At 47.7% G+C, this 22805-nt stretch overlaps 2 protein-coding genes across 7 annotated transcripts; one reads left to right on the forward strand and one right to left on the reverse strand.

Moving 5' to 3' along the window:
* Positions 1 to 962: 962 nt before the first annotated feature.
* Positions 963 to 7674, reverse strand: LOC119213859 (galectin-related protein-like). The gene is made up of 5 exons (XM_037465040.2): positions 7530 to 7674; positions 7025 to 7117; positions 6849 to 6937; positions 5887 to 6073; positions 963 to 4135 (listed from the first exon to the last, which is right to left on the reverse strand). The coding sequence occupies exons 1-5, from the start codon at positions 7560 to 7562 to the stop codon at positions 3992 to 3994; spliced, it is 546 nt and encodes a 181-aa protein (XP_037320937.2). The 5' UTR covers positions 7563 to 7674; the 3' UTR covers positions 963 to 3991.
* A 1343-nt stretch (positions 7675 to 9017) lies between these two features.
* On the forward strand, positions 9018 to 21869 carry abch1 (ATP-binding cassette, sub-family H, member 1). 6 transcript variants are annotated; one of them, XM_062566609.1, is made up of 21 exons: positions 9065 to 9101; positions 9948 to 10142; positions 10766 to 10896; positions 11648 to 11807; positions 12253 to 12407; positions 13332 to 13439; positions 13671 to 13764; positions 14203 to 14277; positions 14394 to 14577; positions 14699 to 14795; positions 14901 to 15069; positions 15584 to 15684; positions 16683 to 16753; positions 16958 to 17007; positions 17235 to 17291; positions 17412 to 17482; positions 17577 to 17665; positions 17898 to 18001; positions 18849 to 19008; positions 19160 to 19264; positions 19463 to 21869. In XM_062566609.1, the coding sequence occupies exons 3-21, from the start codon at positions 10781 to 10783 to the stop codon at positions 19567 to 19569; spliced, it is 2073 nt and encodes a 690-aa protein (XP_062422593.1). In that variant the 5' UTR covers positions 9065 to 9101; positions 9948 to 10142; positions 10766 to 10780; the 3' UTR covers positions 19570 to 21869. The 6 variants fall into 6 exon arrangements, with proteins under 6 accessions (XP_037320921.1, XP_037320919.1, XP_062422593.1 ...); XM_062566610.1 differs by having other exon boundaries at positions 10769 to 10896; XM_037465024.2 differs by lacking the exon at positions 9948 to 10142 and having other exon boundaries at positions 9018 to 9101; positions 10769 to 10896.
* The last annotated feature ends 936 nt before the right edge of the window (positions 21870 to 22805 follow it).

The raw sequence follows: 22805 nt of genomic DNA on the forward strand, positions 1-22805 counted from the left end.
AATTTGTCTCCACAAATACACTGTATTTTCCAGAAGAAGTAGTCAGGAATTGAACTTAAGTAAAATTGGATTGTCATGAAAGGAATTTGACATGGCGGTTGGTGCATAACATAGACGGTAAGACAATGAGACAATGGACAACAAGACAAATAACAAAGTGCAGGAAAAATTAAATTTGGTTTAAAGATTTTTACAGGAATTTAGTTTGAAAAATCTATTAAAAAAATCCTGTCATAACAAGATCAGTTATGTCCCATCATCACAGTCATCAGGTTGTTTTGGAAGATTCAATCAGGTTCCATTTTACACCTGAAGGGTTGAGATACTCAGCAGCAGCCACACAAGCTCCCCCTCTCCTTCCTCTGCTTCTCTTCGTCCTCGTCCGTCTTTACCCTCTTCTCCTTCTCCCCATCCTCCTCCTCCTCCTTCTCTTTTATTACATAAGCTGAAGCAGTCTGATGAAGAGGCACTACATGTTCTGTCCTCTTCTTCTTCTTCTTCTTCTTCTTCTTCTATGAAGTGCTTAGCTGCCGCTGGCGTAGCCAGGAGGTCTGTCTCTTCCTCTCTGATCTCTAGGAATAACTGATCCTGCATCTGCTGCACGTTAGGATTTCTCTCCTCCTGTTTTATATTTAGCTGTGCATAATCCCAGCATATTTAAATATCTGTGGTAGTGCAAACTAAACCTTTTGTATTTACTGACTAAATACATCATTGTCAAAAATAAATAAATATTTTAGTTACGCTCAGAAAAAAGGTTTTAATTCACCTTACAAGTTAATATACAAATGAGTGTGTCCCTGTCAATCACAAAAATAAAATAACAACAATTGAATTGGGAATTTTGAAGGTGTTTCACTATATGAGTACACAATCATACTGAAATCTAGAAGTTTGTAATTTCTAACTTATTCCTGCTAGTGTGGTGAACCTCAAATAAGACACAAAAAGACACCTGATGATGAAGTAAGAGAACATTCCCAAATCAAAAGTTTATTGTTTTGCAGAGAAGCCGTTTATTTTTTTGATTTATACAAAAGCACAAGGAAAGAAACATAACATTTGGAGAGGTCTTTAATGAACGCCGGTCCGGTGACCATCGTCATCGTCACGTGATCTCTGAACACACACGTGTTCAGCTGTGTGATGATCGGTGACAGAAGATCAAAGACAAGGTACAAAAACCTTTTACCATCAAAAGAAAGGAATCTTTGTTCAAAATGTAACATTTGACCTGTAAAGAGAAAAAAAGCCTTTTTAAAGATGCCTTCATACCAAATACAGAAGGTGTGAGGTTACCACACACACACACACACACACACACACACCTGCTGGTTATTACACAGAGATGACAACATCATGTCACACCCACACAACCTGTCATGTGGGTTTTTAGCACTTTTTAGGACCTCAGTGAGATACTTAGATACTTGTTGGGAGGGTTTAAAGATGTTTATTTTGAAAACTGGAATCTTTATAAATACAAGGTTATTAAAAAAAGGCAAACGGGTAGAAGTAAAAGTCTGCCCCTGAAAACACACGAGGAATAAAAGAAAATCCAAAGGTCATGCTCTACTGGGATAACGTGGTAACGTTTAGTTACCAGCAGCTGGCTGCAGCAGGTCAGCACACAGACGGGCCTCGTCTTTACGGGGGGGGGGGGGGGTTCATATGTTCACACATGAACAGTGTTTCTAATCAGATTACAATCAGGATGACATTCAGTTGCACTTTTAAAGGGTTCAATGACAATTAGAAGAAGAGTTTCGAGGCGAGAATCATCTTGTGGCTCAGCAGCATCGTTGGATTTCACTGCAACACGAACCCAACGTGTGGTTTTTACTTTCTTTAAAGTGCGACAGTACCACATCCAGCTACTAAAGACCACTGACTGAAGAGAATATTTACATGAAAGAAGCTGGAGTCAATTAAAAATGACCCAAAACATTTATTCTATAATAAAATAATATTAATCAGAAAAACTAATCTGCAACACATCCATGAAACACATTTATGACCGTACTGTGTTATACGCTGAATATTAACATTATTACATAGAACTTCACCAACAGTCACCAGTGAGCAGAAAGAGCTCTTTTACTTCCTCTCGGCTTGTAGTAGCTCGTCACACCGGCTCACTGCCAACAAACCGGCCTCACTTCACACGAGCAGCCGGGGGGCCGAGCCCCGGACACCTCAGTGCACGTGTGTGTGTGTGTGTGTGTGTGTGTGTGTGTGTAAGCGCACGGACGTCGTGCCTTACTCCAAGTCCCCAGCAGCAGGGAGGTGGATCACATCGAAGTGTGAAGTGTGAGAACCTGCATGGAAGCTCTGGAAGACTTAAAACGTTTGATATGACCTTTGACCTCTACAACCCTTCCAGGAAGTTGCAAATAATGACTTTTTTCTGTGGTTAATAAACGTTTCGCTGGGGTTTTATGGATCATATGATTAGAGGCCATTAAAAGGAGCTGCGGTTGCCAGGTTGGAGAAATCCACTTTAGTTTTGTCTTTATAGCTTTTATAGTTTCTTCATGCAGCACCTCGTCGATCACTTATGATGAAAGGGGAGACCGCTTTAAAACACGTCAAAAGAATTTTTCAACTGCATTCACTGAATTCATGGCAAATATAAAATAAACACAGAAGGCTTTGCTCTCATCAGTGGTGTATAAGTCATCTATAAAAGCGTATTACTCATAATACACCTTTATGAACCCTATTCTATGACCCTCTAACCTGGTTCTACTGGGTGTGTGAAGGAAGATACTTTTAAGAGATGTAAACAGAGACATTAAGCCTCTAATACGGTGACTTTTGCTTTGCAGCAAACTGCATTTGTTCAAAGTTCTGCTTGTGAGAAAACCTGCTGGCGGCATGAAACGAGGACGCCACAGCGTCATAACACTGGAAACACTTCACCGTGAAAGGGACTATAAACAGCACCGGCCATGACACCAAAAACAGACAGGAAGTAATCATTCTTTGCATCACTATATCTTCTATGCTACTATAGAAACGTGAATACTTTACATTCAGTAGACCACCAGGACCTGAACACCTGCACGCGCTCACCTAAACGGCTTCTTATTTTGGATGAAAATCAGTTGCATATTGGTTTAATGTTTGATTCAGAGCTCTCTGCGCTCTCATCTTTGTCCTTCAGAGTAAAAGCCACAGAATTCTACTTCCTGTTTACAGGAGAACAGATCACTAATGCTACCGACGCGCAGTACGCTACGACATCGCGTCATGTTATAATCCTCATTTTTGGGAGGATTTGGGTCGGTGAGACTGCGCCGTGTTGCCATGACAACTGGGATGAGCAGCAGGGGGGCAGGGTGACCGCCCGCGGAGCTGTGAGACGCATCAGCAGAGAAAAGACGTAATACCGCATTGTATTGAGCAGGATATCTGGGTTTTAGAGGAAAACTGCAATTATAAATGCAGCTAATCTGAACAACCTGCGACTTTGGGTGCTTTGAGGTCTGATGATGTAGAATCGTGCAGGATTTTCACAAACTATGAACACTGACTTTCTTTTAGCTTGATCAACATGCATTTTCCAGTTGATTCAATACAAGTTTCTAGAGAGAAGGAAGTAATACGTTTGGTAGCTGCTCAGAGTCTGGTATTTGTTCCTGAGTAACCGGTTATTCCTCCATCCTTCGTAGCACCACACCTGCTCCACCCAAGCATGAACATGAATGTGCTGTTAATAAGCTGTGAGATCCCTGATTGGACCAGAACCTCGGCTACAAGGACAAAACACATTCGTTCTCCAAAAAGCATCTTCAATAGAAAAGAAGGAGGGAATAACTAACTCTTAACTTGTTGTTATTCTGCTGCAGTGTTGCATGATGGGTTATGGATGATGACGTATCAGGCGCACACACATGTGTGCGTGTCTGTGTGTGTTTGTGTGTGTGGGGTCAAGTCCTGGCCTCACACACACACACACACACACAGACACGCAGCAGGGGGGGCGGGGCTAACCCAGCTTGGTGATGTGTAGATCCCCTTGTATCTGCACTGCGTCGATGGAGGAGAAACATTTCACTTTGTGATAAAAGTCAAAGAGTTGGTGTCCGTCCACGAAGATACGGAACCTCTGGTGCTCGCAGTGGATCTCGATCTGCAAGTACAAAATAAAAGACTCATTTTTAAATTAGTCCCCAGAGGAGAAAAGACCACTAAAGGCTGATTAATACAGGAATTAATTAAGAGAGGAGAGCGTCTGTACATTAAATATGAAGCATGACGGGTCGAGGCATTCAAACCACCTGCAGCGGCGCTCATCAGCATGGGGAGAGTAACAGTAGAACCTGAGAAGGAGCTAAATCTCAATCACAATCTGATTTCATGCTTAATGTCAAGTGTTTCAACTCAATCAAACCACCAGGACTCTGCCCAATAAGCTGAAAGCGAAACCTTGACACTGGCCGAAGGAGAATGAACCTGTGAGCTCACTTCCTGCAGAGACCACACGTCTGGTCACATGCCACAGAGGTCCTCAGCGTGACCGCCTTAATCTGCTGCTCGCTCACAACGACACCTCGTCGGGGCCGGCGTTACACAACAAGGCGCTGGGATCAACTCTGGAGAGGAGGCGGGACTCTCCGGGTTAAAGGCCGGTGAGTCCGCGTCGGAAGGTATTTTTAGGGCAAACACCATATGCGTCATTCATGAGCATTTTGAGAATTATCAGAGCGGAAACGTCCTCGGGTCTCATGAGAATTACTCATCAAGCACGACACACAGCAGATGACCCTGATGCAGCACAGGGATGAGAGGCCGAGTAGATGCATGTGATCACGTTCCACTTCGCCTCTCAAGTTCCTCACTGCTGGACAACGTGCGATGCAAGCTAAAAGATGTGGAGCAACATTTGGAATCACTATACAGATGATCACAAGACAAGTCCCCAAAAACGTTAACGTCGTCATGGTGACCCGTCGTCATTTGCGGGATGATGTTATGAAGCTTAGAGTTCAGCCATTCAATACTTTTTGGAAAATGGCCATTTTCCAGTTGGCTCGTTTGAGGACGTAGAGACACCTATACGTCACTGGTTGAGACCTGTCAATCAGCGTGTAGCCCCGCCCTAAAGCATCCCCTGCTTTATGGTCTGTTTGACTCTACATGGACCATCATTCACTAAATGAACATCATGCTGCATTGAAGAAGACTTGAAACTAGAGACTGAGACCATAAACTCATGTTTACAATGTTTACTGAGGGAATAAATCAAGAGAGAAGTAGAGTCATTTCCTCATAGACGTCTATGGGAGCAGAGGAGTCGCCCCCTGCTGGTCACTACACAGAAGTAGAGTCATTTCCTCATAGACGTCTATGGGAGCAGAGGAGTCGCCCCCTGCTGGTCACTACACAGAAGTAGAGTCATTTCCTCATAGACGTCTATGGGAGCAGAGGAGTCGCCCCCTGCTGGTCACTACACAGAAGTAGAGTCATTTCCTCATAGACGTCTATGGGAGCAGAGGAGTCGCCCCCTGCTGGTCACTACACAGAAGTAGAGTCATTTCCTCATAGACGTCTATGGGAGCAGAGGAGTCGCCCCCTGCTGGTCACTACACAGAAGTAGAGTCATTTCCTCATAGACGTCTATGGGAGCAGAGGAGTCGCCCCCTGCTGGTCACTACACAGAAGTAGAGTCATTTCCTCATAGACGTCTATGGGAGCAGAGGAGTCGCCCCCTGCTGGTCACTACACAGAATGCAGCTTTAACTAATTTGTGGAGTTATACGAAATAATGGTCCGCAGGAAGTAAGATTCCGGGGGCTTTTGGAAACATGCACTGTATCCATAACAATGAGGAACAGAGGTGTCGCACAATCTTTTCAAAAAACAAAACAAAGGGCACGTTACCCTGAAAGGCTGATCGGGGATGAAGGGGAAGTAGTCCGTGGACGCCTCCTCCACCGTCCACTTCCCGGAGATGCGGGCGCTGCGCAGGAACTGACGGTCGGCGAAGCGGGCGGTGAGTTTCAGGGCCACGTCATGCGGAGCCCCGTCCTTCTCCGAGTCTCGGCCGCAGGTCAGGCTCACATCAAAGCTGTGTGTGTGTGTGTAGAGGGGGTGCAGAGGGGGGGGGGGGGGGGGGGGGGGTCAGATCGGAGCATATGAGTGAGTAATCCAGGATAAGGCACATGCAGAATTCTGCTGCTGCAGACACATTGTGCGTTAATTATGCATAATCCATGCTAATGGGTTAGGGTTTACCCCCTGCAGCGCTGCCTTCTGTGTGTGAGTGTGTACACATGCTAACCAGACCATAATAATCATCACACTAATATCACATGTTATTGCACAGCGCTTTAAAGGAGGGTCACAGGTCAAAAGCTGATTTAGGCAACTTTGAAGTGCAGTTTGTTGAAGAGGAGAGAGATGGAGAATGTCTGAGGTTCTGCGGGGGGGGGGGGGGGTGGTAGTTCCAGAGGGAGGGGGGGGGGGGGGGGGCAACAATGGATAAATCTTGAAGTGGATAGGGGGGGGTCAACGGGAATAAAGGGAAGCCGTTTCTGGAGCAGCTCTCTGTCAGCCACGTGAACTTTGGCATGAAAACGAGTGCCAGCTCAGCTTCTCAACATGATGACGTCATGGAGCCCGTCCATCCAAGTTCCACACAAGTTTCCATGAAGGCTGGAGGACACACCCAAACAAGTCTGCTGCACTCCAACCCCCCTTCTTTCCCTCCCTGCTGTTTTTTGGGGAACGCCCTGTCTGTGATACTTAAGGAGTATCCGACTGCTGTTGAGGCTTATCAGTGTGACATAAGAACAAAGAGATGAATGGGTCCTTAAGATAAGGAGCGTTTAGCGTCACCTTACCTGTCTGGCTCCAGTTCGACGATGCCCATCACCATGATCTTCTTCCCGGGCCGCATGCCGCCCCGGATGCGCCCGCTGAACGGGACCGTCTGCGCAAAAGGAACATGTTTTTTATTTTTTTATTAGCGATGCATTAAAAAGGACATATGACTTTAACAGAGACGGCTCTCAATTACCAGAAGACGAGATCTGTCCCCCTTGTCAGGTGAGATGAGGCCGGGATTCCCCAGCGAGTCGTTCAGGTGTTCATCCTCCACGTTCTTCAACACCTGTGACACAAACACACAAGCAGCGCCCCCCCCCATCAGGTAAAAGGTGGGACATGAAACACAGCAGCACCGCGGGCCTGTTTATTGATCCATGCAGCCCCAACAATGACGACCTGTAATGTGTCTGTGGTTTGCCTTGTGAACGCTCAAACCCATCCAAATAAACGGTGTGTATCGCACCGACCCAATAGCCCACACACACGCGCACGCGCGCACGACGGACACATTTCACCTCCAACATCTCGGATTCGCCTCAACACGACAGAAGAAACCAAGCAGCGACGCGCGGCGCTGCGCCCCACGGATTATAAGACGCGCGGCGCTAATTCATCGAATCCGCCCCGCGCGCGCACCGCGGGGGGGGGACGTGAACACAAATGCGCGCGTTAGAACCCCGCAAGAACACGCTCACCATTGCGTCCTTCTCCGCTGCCCGCACCGCCATCTTGAGCAGAAGAGCAGAGGATGCCTGGTATCGGCGCAGAGAGGCGGCGTGCCGTGTGCGCGTCGTGGCGCTGACTCAGGAGGATGTTCCCGTGTCTCTCTCCCTCCCTCCTCCACCCCCCCCCCCCCCCCCTCCAACCCCCCCGCCTGATCGGGCCTCTCACAGCCGGCCAGAAGGACGTCTCTCTGGGAATGGCTGTGCTGACGTGGGCTTTTATTCTAATCACAGAGTTAAAGAGGCTCATCTGAGCCTCTCTGGACTCTTTCTTTGTATCGAATGCTGCCCTCGCGTGTCCTGAATTGAGGTTAATTGTGACACAACTCAATACTTTTGAATGATTAAACCCTGCGAGCTAAAAAATAGCTAAAAATAGACCAGCTTCTGCTCAGTTTGATTGCTTTTCTTTGAATGAAATGCACAAACTGATGCGCAAATACCCGTTGCTGTCATCTATCGGCCCGTGCATGCACTGCCCCCCCCCCACACATATGGAGTATATACAGTATATGTACACTGTATGAAGTGTGATTTGCTGCTGCATTCTGCCCCCCTGTGGACGTTTGAAGACGTTACGTTGATGCATTCATATTAAGGACGTGATACATTCAATTGCATTACAACGTCAAATTAGGAAATGATTTCCTTTTTTACACCTTTAGACTCATTTGATGTTTCAGGCAGTTTTCTTTACAGACATCAAAGCATCAACTTTCTCCTCACATTCAGTATCATTGTTATTTAGCTGTATTGTTATTTATGGATTCAAGCAGAAGCGAGACCTAGTGGTATGATAATACATGTAATAATGTTTAGTGTTAGACTGTGACGTTAGATAATTATTACATGGTCCCTGAGTCAAACACGATGGTTAAGATGTGATGTTATTATGCAGGCTATGGAATGTTTGCATGAAGACGCTTTAGGCCAAAGGTCATTGAATGTTCTGCAGTATTAAGTGAACAGTACCAGCTACCTGTCTGGCTCCCTCATCAAGGTCCGAGTAATCCTTGATGTTCAGAACTCCACAGCAGCACGCAAACATCTTTAGTCTCTAGGTGGGATAATATATAATTTCTTGGTCTTTAAAAATGTGTGTTTTTTACACTTCACGACGACCAATTCCAAAATGTTTTTCTATTCAGGTTCTGTTAATTACACGGTTACAACATGTTTTTACTCCGTAAACCTGAGCTAGTTGAATGTGATCAATTCAGATCCTAAACATCCCTCTGGGAATAAAGTCTGTTCTGCAGGGCGAGTCTCTACCCCCCCCCCTCCCCAAGGGAGAAACAATAATAAAATCAGATTCCAAATTCTATAATACAAAACTATAAGAATCATCATTTATTTTTCATAAAATAAAAATAGAACGCTGCTGGACGTGGAGGATCATCGTGAATTGTAATTAAATCATCCCCCGCCCCCTCCGTCACGCTGCCCCTTCCCCCCCCCCCCCTCCTCCTCGCCCACCTCCCTGCTGCCATGGCCGCGGAGGATGCCGGTCGGGATGCTGCGGTCTTCACGGAGATGGAGGAGCGGGTAAGACGCGTCTGGGTCCGCAACTAAAAACCCGCGGGGATTAGAACGAGGGCGCAGCAGCAAGATGGAGAAAGACTGTCTGCGTTATGCGCGCACACGCACACGCACATGCCCACGCACATGCACACGCACACGGACATGCACACGGACACGCAGCACCGCAGCGATCTGTTTTTTGGTTCGACGTTTTGTAAAATTATCCGAAGATGTGACGGAGGGGGCTTCATGGTTTAAGAAATATGCAGAAACGGGAGGGGGCGGGGCGCAGTGTGTGCTGGAGGGGGGCGGGGGCCGAGGGGAAGGAGGGGGGGTATGCAGCGGCGCGCACATCCTCCCGTGTGACGCGCATAAATGAAAGCGCAGCAGCTGGTCGCCGGTAGGACACCGGCGGAGGCGGCGCACCGGAACCGCGTCCCCGTCGGGCCCGTTTTTCTTGCGCTTTGACGGCGACGCAACTTGGCAACGACTCGGAAGTTAAAGGTAGGAACGTTTCCTGATCAACAGCAGAACCACAGGAAGAAGGCACCACCAGCTGGGAGGGGTTTCTCACGGGGTCACCGTGTATACACATATATACAGAGGATGGGTGCTTGCAGAAGAACTTTCAGTAGAAGCCTTCTGGATGAGATCATCAGACACTTGAAGCTGCAGAGCTCGGTGGGATTCCTCAGATGAGATGATTTAGAATGTGGAAAATTGAGGGAATGTGACAGCTTGCTGTTATCATTCCTTATGGGATAGTTTTTGTTTGCAGATTAAGTAGTTGTGCATGTGTGTGTGTGTGTGTGTGTGTGTGTGTGTGTGTGTGTGTGTGTGTGTGTGTGTGTGTGTGTGTGTGTGCATTAGGCGGGTATTCTTTGAACAGACAGGCGTTCTTCTCATGCCATCCAGTAGACTGAACCTGTTCCTCCACTTGTCGTCTGTGGGCGGAGATGTTTGTTTCGTTCTCTTCTCTTCAGTCTGTGGCCTCTCTCATCAGCTCTTCATCCCTTTGCACGTTTCCTCTTATTTATTTCTGATTTGCCTCCATCTCCTCTGAGGGTGAGTGTCGGCTTCGATTGCTACTGATTCTACACGTATGTGACCTTACTGACATGTTGTGAAACATGATCACACCCTGCAGCCTGCTGTAATTACCCAGCCGCGGAGGAGATGTGTCTTTGTGTGCGTTTGTGTAGTTAAAAACTCTGTAATCTCCTCAAATGGAGAACGGCAGCTGCTGTTAGTTGGAGGACTCCGGGGAGGAACGTCGTTATTAGAGATTACCGAGCAACGGATTGTTTTTACGACCCAAATACTTTGCTGCGGGATGCAAATGGAGCGATGTTTCAGTGCGTCCAAACGCCACATTCATCTGGTTTTCTTATGAGAAGAAGGTCTGAGTTTATTATGATTTCATGTTTAATGTAGAGTTTATTATGCAGCCAAATCCAGGTCAAAAGGTTGGATCATCTGAAAGGAGGTTCTGGTCTTGAACATTCAAAATAAGTGGACAGAAAGTTAAAAAAAAAATATATATATATATATATATATATATATATTTTGTCACCCTGATGTGGCGTAGGGCATCAACAGGGGGGGGGCGTGGCTAAACGAGCACAAACCGGTAGGGGACACAGGGGGCTCTGAGGAGGACATTTCCTCACATGTCGTCCCTCTCCCAGCAGACGCAGGGCAGCATGAAGGTGGATCTGGAGGCGTCTCCGCTGGCCATCCAGTGCCGGGACGTGTGCCGGTCCTACGGAAAACTGAAGGTCCTCAGCAGCTTGAACCTGACCGTGCCGCAGGGACACATGTGAGTGCAGCGCGCCGACCCCCCCCCCTTCCCCCCCTGTAGCTGGACCGGGCCTCTGCTTGCAGCCTGCTAATGAGCTTCGTTTGGTGAACTGAATGAAGGAGCCTGAGAACGGAGACGAGCTGTTCTTGCTGCTTTCCTGGAACCGTTTTATTTGCTGTCAGTGAAGAGAAGAATCAGCTTTAGAGAGGAATTATTAATCAATTATTTAACCTACTCGTCACACTGTACAAGAGAGATCCAACCTTACCTGGTTTGATGTTCTACAGATAGTTCTGGTGTGGACACAGAGGGCCTCCTGTATTGACCCGATGATAAAAGCTGGTTCTGTTTTCTCAGATCAAACGGTCTGCAGTGAACGGCCTGATGAGAGACACTAGAGTCTAACATCTGATTTCTAATAGATAATCACATTTCACTACAGTCATGTGGTATCGACAGCTTCTGCTTCCTTTGTGAGAGCTACAGAAGAGGAACTTTCAGGTTCTGGCTCTTTGTGACCGGACGTGGAGCTCTTTCACTTCACGTTTGTAAGGTGGAGCGAATCCACACTCTGCTTAACAAACATCTACTAATGATGTTCTTTGTGGATCCTTTTCTGGATCAATCGTCTAGCTGCTTGTTCCATAAAATGCCTCAAAGCTCAAAGATCCAATTTAGAGCAGCTGAGTCAGATAACGATCTGACAGCCAATCAATCCAAACACAAACTGTCACTACTGTTCCTTGACTTTCACCTGAATGCGTTGCAGTTACGGCCTGTTGGGGCCCAGCGGATGTGGGAAGACCACGCTGCTGAAATGCATCGTGGGAACGCTGAAGATCTCGCGGGGTCACATCTGCGTGTTGGGGAAGCCGCCCTCGTACCCGGGTCACGGCGTGCCGGGGAGGATGGTCGGGTACATGCCGCAGGTGAGCAACACGTGCTGCACATCTGTATTTATATTTATAGACTTCCTGAACGTAAAGTAAATCCTTTTCTTTGCCAAACTGCACTTATTTGCAATTAAAGTTTAACCAGAGTTGAATCGATTTTAAACTGCCTGCCTGCGTTGCTCCGCGCCTCCTTCGAAAAGTGTGTCTCCTTACTGCCGGATACCCGATCTCTCACACACACACACACACACACACACACACCCTGGGCATCACTTTCGTCCCCGGTGTCATGTGACACCTTGCTTGCAGCAGCGGGAACGTGGCGCTGGAGCGGCGTCCGGTGTCACCGAGCGGAGGAATTCATTGACTTGCTTGGACTTATTGACTAAAACGCCAGCAACAAACAAAGTGTCACGTTCATTCGTCACCGCAGAAGAAATGGGCTTCAAACGCATGAGCGCCACCTGTTGTCGTCCAACAGGAGCTGGCGCTGTACAACGAGTTCACCATCAGCGACACGCTGACCTTCTTCGGACGCATCCACGGCCTGACGTGGAAGGAGACCCGGGCGCGCATCGACTTCCTGGTGGACTTCCTGGATCTCCCCCAGAAGCAGCGCCTGGTGCGAAGCCTCAGGTGAGGACCGGGAGGAGGAAGGCGTGGACGTTAATCAGCACTGAAGCATCCGCCCTGAACGACGTGCAGCTTTTAAGGAACCAAGCGCAGGCCCCTGCAGAGGCAGCTTCCTGTTTATCACCGTGTTGTGTTTGTGAGAACATTAGATGTGTGTCTCTGTCGGCCTGTCTGAGCAAACATCGACCTGACCCCCTATCGGCAGAGTCTATAGTCTATAAAAATGAATCTGCACAGCCTCGTTTTCTGCAGAGGTTCCCATCGGGTCAAAGGTCAACGTTTGAAACCTCCGCTGAGACAGCTTCTCACGCTTTTTGTCCTCGCGTCACAGAGGAATGTAGAAAACCCCCAAAAGCCTCATTCTGAAGCCATAGATGGACACGTTCAGGCAATAGGAGTTTAAAAGATGTGAGAGAAAACGTTGCTTTATGTCCATTTTTATCCTCCTACTTTATATTTGTTAGAACAGAACAAATCAGCAGAGCAACAGACACACGATGTCAACATTAGGAGCAAAGAACGGTGACCCAACATGAGCAAAAAGACTAAAACAGGAACATTAGGAGACTGGGCTTGATTTTCTGTAACTGTAAATGATATGAATGGATTTTCTGTAATATTATATAATATATTTGTAACCGTGACTCAGCTGAACCTGTTGGTGGTGTTTTTGTTTTTAGAGCTGATCTTGTGACTCCTGTTATTAAAACTGTTCTTTGTATGCAGAGCATGACAGACGCTCCTGGTATGAACAACAACACGCGTGTTCTTCTCTAACCTGAAACACGGCGCCGCACCAAGCAGACAATGTTTTTATGAAATGAAGCATCCGGGTCCTGTTGTTTTCCTGCTCGTCCTGCAGGTTTCGTCTCTGAGAATCACTGCGTTTGACCTTTGACCCTTTCTGCCCCCCCCCCCCCCCCCCAGTGGCGGTCAGAGGCGGCGGGTGTCCCTCGGAGCGGCTCTGCTGCAGAACCCGGAGCTTCTGATCCTGGACGAGCCCACAGTGGGGGTGGACCCCGTCCTCAGGGCCAAGTAAGAACAGCCTCAGCTGATCGTCTGTCGTCCATCAATCGATCAATAAGCTGTTTGAATTCACACGAAATAAAGCCACGTAATTATCCACTATGTATTAGTGAGACTTCTGCCGTCTGATCTAAAAGTAAAGAGGAAAAAGTCACGTGACCGTGGTGGAGTTCCTGTGTAGATGAAGGCGGAGTCATGTGACCTCGTATCGGTACCTAACGCCTTCCTGTTCTTCTCCAGGATCTGGCAGCACCTGGTGGAGATAGTGAAGACGGGGAAAGTGTCCGTCATCATCACAACGCACTACATCGAGGAGGCCAGGCAAGCCAACGTGGTGAGAAGGTCCACACACACACACATGGACACACAAAGAGAGGGAGACACAACGCACATCAACGCACATCGAGTCTCATTGAAAAAGGTCTTCTAGCGTGTATCGCACGGCACAAAACCCGTAGAGCCCCCCAACCAAGACCGCTTCACTCATTCCATGAGGCCAGTTATTGTTTCCCAGTAATCCTCTTTGGATCTTGAGTGCATCCCATGTGTGAGTTTTCACTGTGGAGTGGTTACGATACCTGAGAAAGTATAGAATTCACTGTTATTATCGATCAGCTGGGACATGAAGCAGATTGTGGTTTTAAATGACCTGTCAGAGTTTATACGGCCTGAAACCAGATGGACGGGGTCAGAGGTCAACCCAGGTCTTGAGTGGAGTAAATTAGTGAAGTCAAGTGTTCCATAAATAAACCTCCTCCTGTGGTTCCTCCAGGTGGGTCTCATGAGGAACGGACGCCTGCTGGCTGAAGGACCTCCAGACGCCGTCATGAAGCAGCACAGCGCCACGGTGAGTCCTGGGGAAGGGAGGGGGCGGGGCGTGGAGAGGAGGGGGGTGGGGGTTGTCATGTAAACGATGGAGGGTGCTTCATGTCCACGTCTCACACACACGGCCCTCTGCCTCAGACCCTTGAGCACGCCTTCCTGCAGCTGTGTGAGACGCACGACCAGAGCGGCGCCGAGCGGGGGCTCTGTCCGCCGGGGGGGGCGCTGGAGGGCAGCCAGTCCTTTGAGTCCGGCCGGGACGAGAGCCGGCCGATCCTGGGGGTCGGACTGGGGGGGGCCGCAGAGGAAGTGCCCTCGTATTCAGGTACGGGCTTTACTTCAAGTTCACCAAACCCCCCCTAAAGCAGATGTTTGTGGAGGGGTGAAGTGTGTGTTTACAGTGTGTGTGTATGTGTGTGTGTGTGTGCGTGTGTGTGTGTGCTCAGCGGACTGGAAGGTGCGGGTGCGTCACGTTCTTCCCAAGTGGAGGAACATCGGTGCCCTGATGATCAAAACGCTGGTGCGGATGAAGAGGATGCCCGGGTGCGTCCAAAAAACACCAAACATCTCAAACGTTCTGTTTATTTTCCAGGTGCTAACATCACTGCAGAGGAACTTTGACCTTTTAATCCTGCTTCTCCTCGGCAGCTCGCTGTGTTTCCAGTTCCTGCTGCCCGTCATCCAGGTGTCTCTCATCTGTCTGTGTATCGGCGGAGACCCGGAGGGGGTCCAGGTCGCCGTGGTGAACAACGACACCTCGCCCTCGGCCTACAGCCACTCGCTGCTCTCCTTCCTGGACAACAGCAGCGTGCACCAGGTGCGGGCAGGAAGTGTGCGGGCAGGAAGTGTGCGGGCAGGACGTGTGCGGGGAGGAAGTGTGCGGGGAGGAAGTGTGCGGGGAGGAAGTGTGCGGGCAGGACGTGTGCGGGGAGGAAGTGTGCGGGCAGGAAGTGTGCGGGGAGGAAGTGTGCGGGCAGGAAGTGTCCAGGCAGGAAGTGTGCGGGCAGGAAGTGTGCGGGCAGGAAGTGTGCGGGGAGGAAGTGTGCGGGCAGGAAGTGTCCAGGCAGGAAGTGTGCGGGCAGGAAGTGTGCGGGCAGGAAGTGTCCAGGCAGGAAGTGTGCGGGCAGGAAGTGTGCGGGCAGGAAGTGTGCGGGGAGGAAGTGTGCGGGCAGGAAGTGTGCGGGCAGGAAGTGTCCAGGCAGGAAGTGTGCGGGCAGGAAGTGTCCAGGCAGGAAGTGTGCGGGGAGGAGGTGTGCGGGCAGGAAGTGTGCGTTGGCTGTGACTGGCGTTCGAGGGGAAGCGTATGAACGCTTCTTCGTTCACATCCACAGGTGCCCGTGTCCCACCAGGAGGCCTTCGAAGGGATCTATAACGGAGATTACTGGGGCGTCATTGGCTTCGGCCAGAACTTCACCAGCTACCTGACGAAAAGGTGAGAGGGGGCGGGACTTGTGTGTGGTGGTTTGTCTTCGTGCTTTGACCTTTCGCTTGGTTTCTCTTTGACGCATACGGACACAGAACTCCTCACCTTGATGTCACCTGGCCTCTCTCTCTCCCCTCTTTCTCTCACCCATAAATCAAAACATGACACCTCCGCAGTATTTCTTCATGTGAGGATGAGTCAATGTAGAGAGCACGAGGTGTTGTTGTTGTTCAGCTGTGTGTGTGTGTGTGTGTCTGTGTGTGTGTGTGTGTGTGTGTGTGTGTGTGTGTGTGTGTCCTGTTTTTCCTGTCTCAAACACACCTGGGCAGGTGGCAGCTCAGCAGCAATTGATCACACACTCATTCATTGTTGTTAAAACAAGGGGGAATCACCTTAAGATATAAAATGAATCTCTACGAATAACATGAATCAAAGTCATTAAAAACAAATTCAGGCTTGAGCCAAAGAAACTATATTTCTTAATACATCTGTGACATGTTGTAGACTTTAAAGAGGGATTAATTAATACAGGATCAGTTGATTATAAAACTTTACAGGTTGACAACATTATTATCATTATTATTATTATGATGATGACGATCATTGCTGCGAATACTTTGAAGGTTTCTATACAAACTACTGAATCAAAGATACAACGGTTCAAACTATTTTTTTTTCATTTTTCACAAAGAAATCCAAAATGAAGAAGCTTCAAAATGTGCAAACCTAAATATTTAACTGCTAATCTTCTGTTTTTGTGCCGAAGTTCATGTTTCTAAGATCCCATGTCTCCTTGTGATGTACCTGTGAGAAGCAGAAGATCTGCAGAAGATCCTCCTGCGCAGCACCTTAACTCTCGTGTCTCTGTTTGACTTCTCGGTGCTGGATCCGGGTTCGGGTCACCTCGGGTCATTTCGGGTCACCTCGGGTCATTTCGGGTCATCTCGGGTCATCTCGGGTCATTTCGGGTCATTTCGGGGTGTTGACGGTGTGTCTGCTTCCTGCAGGGCGATGCAGCGCCAGGTGTCCAGGGAGGTGGTCGACGGAGGATCGGTGCACGTCTGGCTGGACCTCACCAGTGAGATTACTCAGTTTCTGCTGTTTCTGCACTGACGAGTCACTTTTATTACATTTGCATTGGAATAAACCTAAAGGTGCCATTTAGAGAAGTTTAGGAATGAAGTGGCTTTATTGAAAATGTATATTGTGAGATTGTACATGTGCTGAGTGTTCATAAATATACATAATCCCCAGAGGAATAAACACACACTTACACTTTCAGATCGACAAATTGCCTTAATGCTGCAGAAGAAGCTACACGAGGCCTTTCAGGTAAATAAATAAAGATATGTTGTGTTGTGTTTTATTCATAAAGAAAACGCACTACAGCAGCATAATGTTTCTGATACCAACAGTGTGCATTGACTTTAAATGTGCTGATTTCTATGGTTACACAACTCCAAACTTTCACCGTGTAAATCTATTTATTTTGTTTTATTAAGCATTATTGTATCTAAATATTTTCAACACGTTAAGTTTGTTTGTTTGATCTCTTACAGACTTTTGTGGATAATAAATTGGGAAGTTTATCGTACCTGGTTGCTCAGCCAATAAAGGTGAAAGAAATTGAAAATACAGAATTCTGAAATAATAACAACACATAATTCATACTAAAAACATTTAGAATGATCTGTTTCTGCTACATTCTGTGGAATAAAAATCCATATTTCCTGCAGTTTGAAGAGCCGATCTACGGAAGCCTGAATACGGACTTCACCACCTTTGTGACTCCTGGAGCTGTTCTCAGGTCAGTGCATCTTTTTATGAATGAACCAGCAACCTCTCAGCGAGACATGCTGCCCCTTGACTTCCTCCTCTTCCTCCTCTTCCTCCCCTTCCAGCATCACCTTCTATCTGGCCGTGGGTCTGACGGCTCTCTCCTTTGTCCTGGAGAGGAAGGAGGGGCTTCTGGACAGGTGCTGGGTCGCAGGTGAGGGGTCAAAGTTCACGCTGTGCTACATGGGCAAAGTGAGAGTTTGTTTCCGTCTGCTTGGATCGTTTTGGGGAGATTATTGATTTACTCAATAACTTTGCTTATCAGTGTGACTCTATATGAGGCCACTAGGGGGCGGAGCAGTCACGGCTTGTTTGGGTCATAACTCATCACTCATGATTTCACAGCCTTACATGGAATAGCGTCTCTTGTGTTCTCTGTGTTGCAGGCGTGAGCTCCCTGGAGACCATGCTGGCTCACCTCTTCTCTCAGCTGTTTGTCATCAGCGTCCAGATCGTCCTGCTGCTGCTCTTCATCCTGCTCGTCTTCAAGGTTCCACACAGGCGCACACTGCACTCACTCCCACCACAACACGTCACGCTCTCGGTTGTGTGTGTTCCTCTGATCCTTCCACGTTGTAAACGAATGCCACAGGGACTCCTGACGATGTCTCTCCTGTGAGGAATCATCTAAATCTGCTGCTTATTTATAGCGTTAAGAGACACAGACCAACTCTTCTGTCTGTTGTTTAACACAAAAACACTTGAGAGACGACGTCAAAGTCACACACGTTACATGTGATGAAGGACTCTTTTCATCCCGCAGGACGTAATGATGTTAATGGTAACAATCATGATTACAGATGTGCTGCAGAGGTGCTGTAAACGTTCCTGTGTGTTCAGAATATCTGTGGAAACACGAGAGAATCCGTTCAGTGATGTTATATTCACATCAATACAGGACGAAGCACTGGGGCCAGAGAGGGTGTGTGTGTGTGTGTGTGTGTGTGTGTGGGTCACGAGTCTCTTCCTGTGCGGGCCGCTTCCAGGGGTCGCCAGGACAACAGCCCTCCGTTGCTGTGGCAACGAGCGGTCGTGCGGACCGGCGTCTAATTTTGCCCGTTGTCACGGGAGACGGATGGTGTCTCGACGAACCGACACACACACACACACACACAGTTCGTGCACTTTGAATCTTCAGAGGTTCCTCTCTTTGTGATTTACAATCAAACTCAGCCGGCGGAGGAACAGCAGAGAACATCTGCCGCTGTGACTCTCCCTCGCTCCCGGTCGTCGTGTATTTTCGGGAATTCACCGAGTCAGCATTTTACTCACGATGTGTAAACAAAGACAAGGATTCCTCCATTAAATCCTTAAACCTCAAACGTTTCCCTCCCTAGCTGCCGAACGAAGGCTCCTTGGCGCTGGTCGTGGTCCTCATCGTGCTGCAGGGCATCACCGGCATCTCCTTCGGCCTCGTCATCTCAGCCGCCATCGACGACGAGCAGAGCGCCAACCAGGCCGCCCTGGGAATCTTCTACCCCAACCTCATCCTCAGCGGTGTGTGTGTGTGTGTGTTACACCGTCCAGCAGCTCTCTCCAGTTCTAAACATACACACATGTGACCAGGGGTCTGCTGTGGGTCGGCTTGTTGGGTCCAGATGTGGAGGCTGTGCTGTAACCGCAGCACCTGTCTGTCCTGTGCATCCAGGTATCATCTGGCCGGTGGAGTGTGTCCCGTATCCTCTCCGCTACGTCAGCATGGCTCTTCCTCAGACCTACGCCTCTGAAGCCCTTCGTTGCATCATGTACAGAGGTAACGTAATGTTTATGTAATGCAACATGTTCACTTCAGCATAAGGACCAGAAACCTGGGGATTGATGATTGTCTCAACAACGTCTGCTTTACTGATGCTTCCGGTCTCCATGCTAAGCTAAGCTAACATGTCCCGCAGCGCAGGCTGCTAACGCGTCTAAAAAAAGGTGAGTGTAAAGCCCCGCCTCCCTCCCACAGGTTGGGGTCTGTCCCAGATGATGGTGTGGCGCGGCTTCGCCGTCACCCTGGGCTGGAACACCTTCTTCCTGGTGCTGGCCACGGTCATCCTGAAGCTGAGGACGTGACGGCGCCCACGCGTTGCCGAGCAACGGCTGCACGTGAAAGCACAGGAGGCCGGATACGTACCTGCACAAGGTGAAAGTCGTGTTAAATGAGGAACCCGTTTTGTCTCCATGTGCAGCTTGTTGGATCCTTCCTCCTTTAGACATGCACCAGCTCAGGGTCACGTGTTTTCACGTGTTGTCCCCTCTCTTCATGCAAATAGAGTGTAGAATTCCGTTCTACAGTACATTTGCATTATAGAGAAGTTGTGTGTACATGTGAAAAGGAGTCTGAGCACAAAACATGTCAGTGTTTCCAAGAAAATGTGAAATAATATTTGATTTTGTATCAGTTTGCAGTTTGTTGCTTTGTGTCCTGTGAACCAGTAAAGGGTTTAAAAGTGTGGACCTCTGCGAATGGTCAGAGACGTTCTCCTCGTCATCGATGTTCTCGTGTTTGCTGTCTGCTGGAGTTATTGACGGGAAAGAATTGGTCCTGTATTACTTTCTTTACTTAAAATTGTTATTGTGACCCTCCAAGATTTGCTGGAAGCTGCTCTTCTCACAGCTTGAAGCTCTTCAAGCCGTCTGATGAATATGATTTTCAAAACTATGTTCACATAAAGCACACAGGAGGAGTTCTGTTTAGGATGCAACACCCAGAAAGGAGCAGTAACATGCAACAATAAAGAACCACGGAGGGTCCTGAGCTTAGCTTAGCTTAGCTTAGCATTAAAACGGGAAACAGCTGTCCTGGTGGTTCGAAGGCGGAAGAAGCAGCAGATTGAGCATCACGCGTTGTGCCATAAAAAAAGATTAGTGTGTGTTTACATTGATCTGGACGCATGCCAAGCACACTGGAACATTTCAAACACTGACACCAGCATGTTCCAAGTGTTTATATTATTATATTTTTCATACCCACGTAGAAACGGGGGTTCCAGCGGACCCTGGCTTTGCGCTGGATGGCGTCGTGGTCTCACGCCGGCGTTGTAAATGTTCTTGTTGGGGATGAGTATGTGAGGATGTTATGAGGGTTTTATCCGAGTTCATTGGTGCACAACTCGACTCCCCATTGCATAATAATATTCCTTTTCTAAAGTCATCGTATGCACAAGATTTGGTAATATTGTGAGTAACCTTTTTATTTTTATTTCTGTAAGATCGTCATGTGGTGATTATTTGATTCTGCGAATATGCTTCAAAATCTGCAAAACCAACTCACCATGCAGTAAAAAATTACTGTGTAAATGATTATAAAGATGTATATGAACTGCAATTATACTAGTGACACAGTATTTCAAAATAAATCTAATTACATGAGTTCTTATCTGTTCTCAGATGACTGAGGTTTCCTCTCTGTGTGATTCATGTATTTAAGGGTGAAAACCGATTGTGAAGTTGTAATTATATTGAAAGACACTTTCAATTAAATCTGATAAGATTAAAGCCACGACCCCTTAGAGAAGCGTCCCATAGACGTCTATGAGGAAATGACTCTACTTCTGTGTAGTGACCAGCAGGGGGCGACTCCTCTGCTCCCATAGACGTCTATGAGGAAATGACTCTACTTCTGTGTAGTGACCAGCAGGGGGCGACTCCTCTGCTCCCGTAGACGTCTATGAGGAAATGACTCTACTTCTGTGTAGTGACCAGCAGGGGGCGACTCCTCTGCTCCCATAGACGTCTATGAGGAAATGACTCTACTTCTGTGTAGTGACCAGCAGGAGGCGACTCCTCTGCTCCCATAGACGTCTATGAGGAAATGACTCTACTTCTGTGTAGTGACCAGCAGGGGGCGACTCCTCTGCTCCCATAGACGTCTATGAGGAAATGACTCTACTTCTGTGTAGTGACCAGCAGGGGGCGACTCCTCTGCTCCCATAGACGTCTATGAGGAAATGACTCTACTTCTCTCTTGATTTATTCCCTCAGTAAACATTGTAAACATGAGTTTATGATCTCAGTCTCTAGTTTCAAGTCTTCTTCAATGCAGCATGATGTTCATTTAGTGAATAATGGTCCATTTAGAGTCAAACTGACAGCAAAGAACTGGTGAAGTGGGCGTGGCTCGCTGCAAAGTGGGCGTGGCTGACATGCAAATGTGCAAGCAGAGGCCTTTTAACATTGATTCATTGGTTGCGTAACTCCTGTACTTCATTTTTGCAACTTCCTTTGTTATTTGAACCACAACCACAGTTTCTTTTTAAACATAACAAAAGAGAGTTGCCTAACATTCGAATAAATATATAATACGAACAGTTGACTGAGGATGTTGGTGTTTAATTGGAATTGTAAAACCTCAATAAACGACACGAGAACTGCGTGGTCTCTTCATCTGGGTGTCGTTGGGGAGCTCCTCCCCTGCGGCGTGGCGACTTGTGCGTACGATGCACTGATTCTTTCTACTTATTTGGACAGAATCGTTGCCAGATTCGCCAGTTGACTGTTTGAACTTTGCGTGTGTCTTTGTGTGTGTGCGCAGAGGGTGTGCCTTGTTATTGTGGGATATTTTTATGTTCTTGGGTAATGAGTCTGTACAGAACATTCAGCGGGAAGCGTTTATTGTGCAACCAATCACAGGCCTCGCTGAGTGACGAAACACCTCGTTACAGAAATCACACGCTGTGAAGCCCAAAGACTTCTGGGGCGACGCGGTGCAGATCCTGTCCCCACACGCGGTATACACATATATGTATGTATGTGTCTATATATATATATTTATACATAAACACCCTAATACATTGTAACCTTTTAAGTACAAAAGATCGAGATGACCAATCAAACACACAGGAAGAAACGGCCACTGATGCTCCACTGATTCTCTAAGTTTATTTAACAAAGTTGTCCACATCTGGTTCACCCATAGTCATTTTGCAACACGTCATCTGAGTTTTACTATTTTACATTTCAAGATTAAAACGGAGGAAACAGCTGCCAGGGCCACGAAGAGGGGAGACGTATACGTGGCATGAAGGTTCTGATGACCATGATCCACAGGCCCAAAACAAGTGAACTTTTACTGCTATGAATTACATTAAACTTTTAGGATGTCTGGTATTTTTTCAACATGCTAACTATGCATTTTTCTATAGAAACACTTCATTTAAGGTGGTCTAATTTAGCAAAAGCACCGTTTATCTCAGCTGATGCAACCAACAGCTGGGAAGGGAAAGCTCATCCTGCCAGTTGGCACATTTTTCTTCTTCCTTTTCCCACAAGCAGCCGACACCCGCTGGTAATATCAGCTGCACCCTGCA

This window comes from Pungitius pungitius, chromosome 13, assembly GCF_949316345.1.
Source record: "Pungitius pungitius chromosome 13, fPunPun2.1, whole genome shotgun sequence".
Lineage (NCBI taxonomy): Eukaryota > Metazoa > Chordata > Actinopteri > Perciformes > Gasterosteidae > Pungitius > Pungitius pungitius.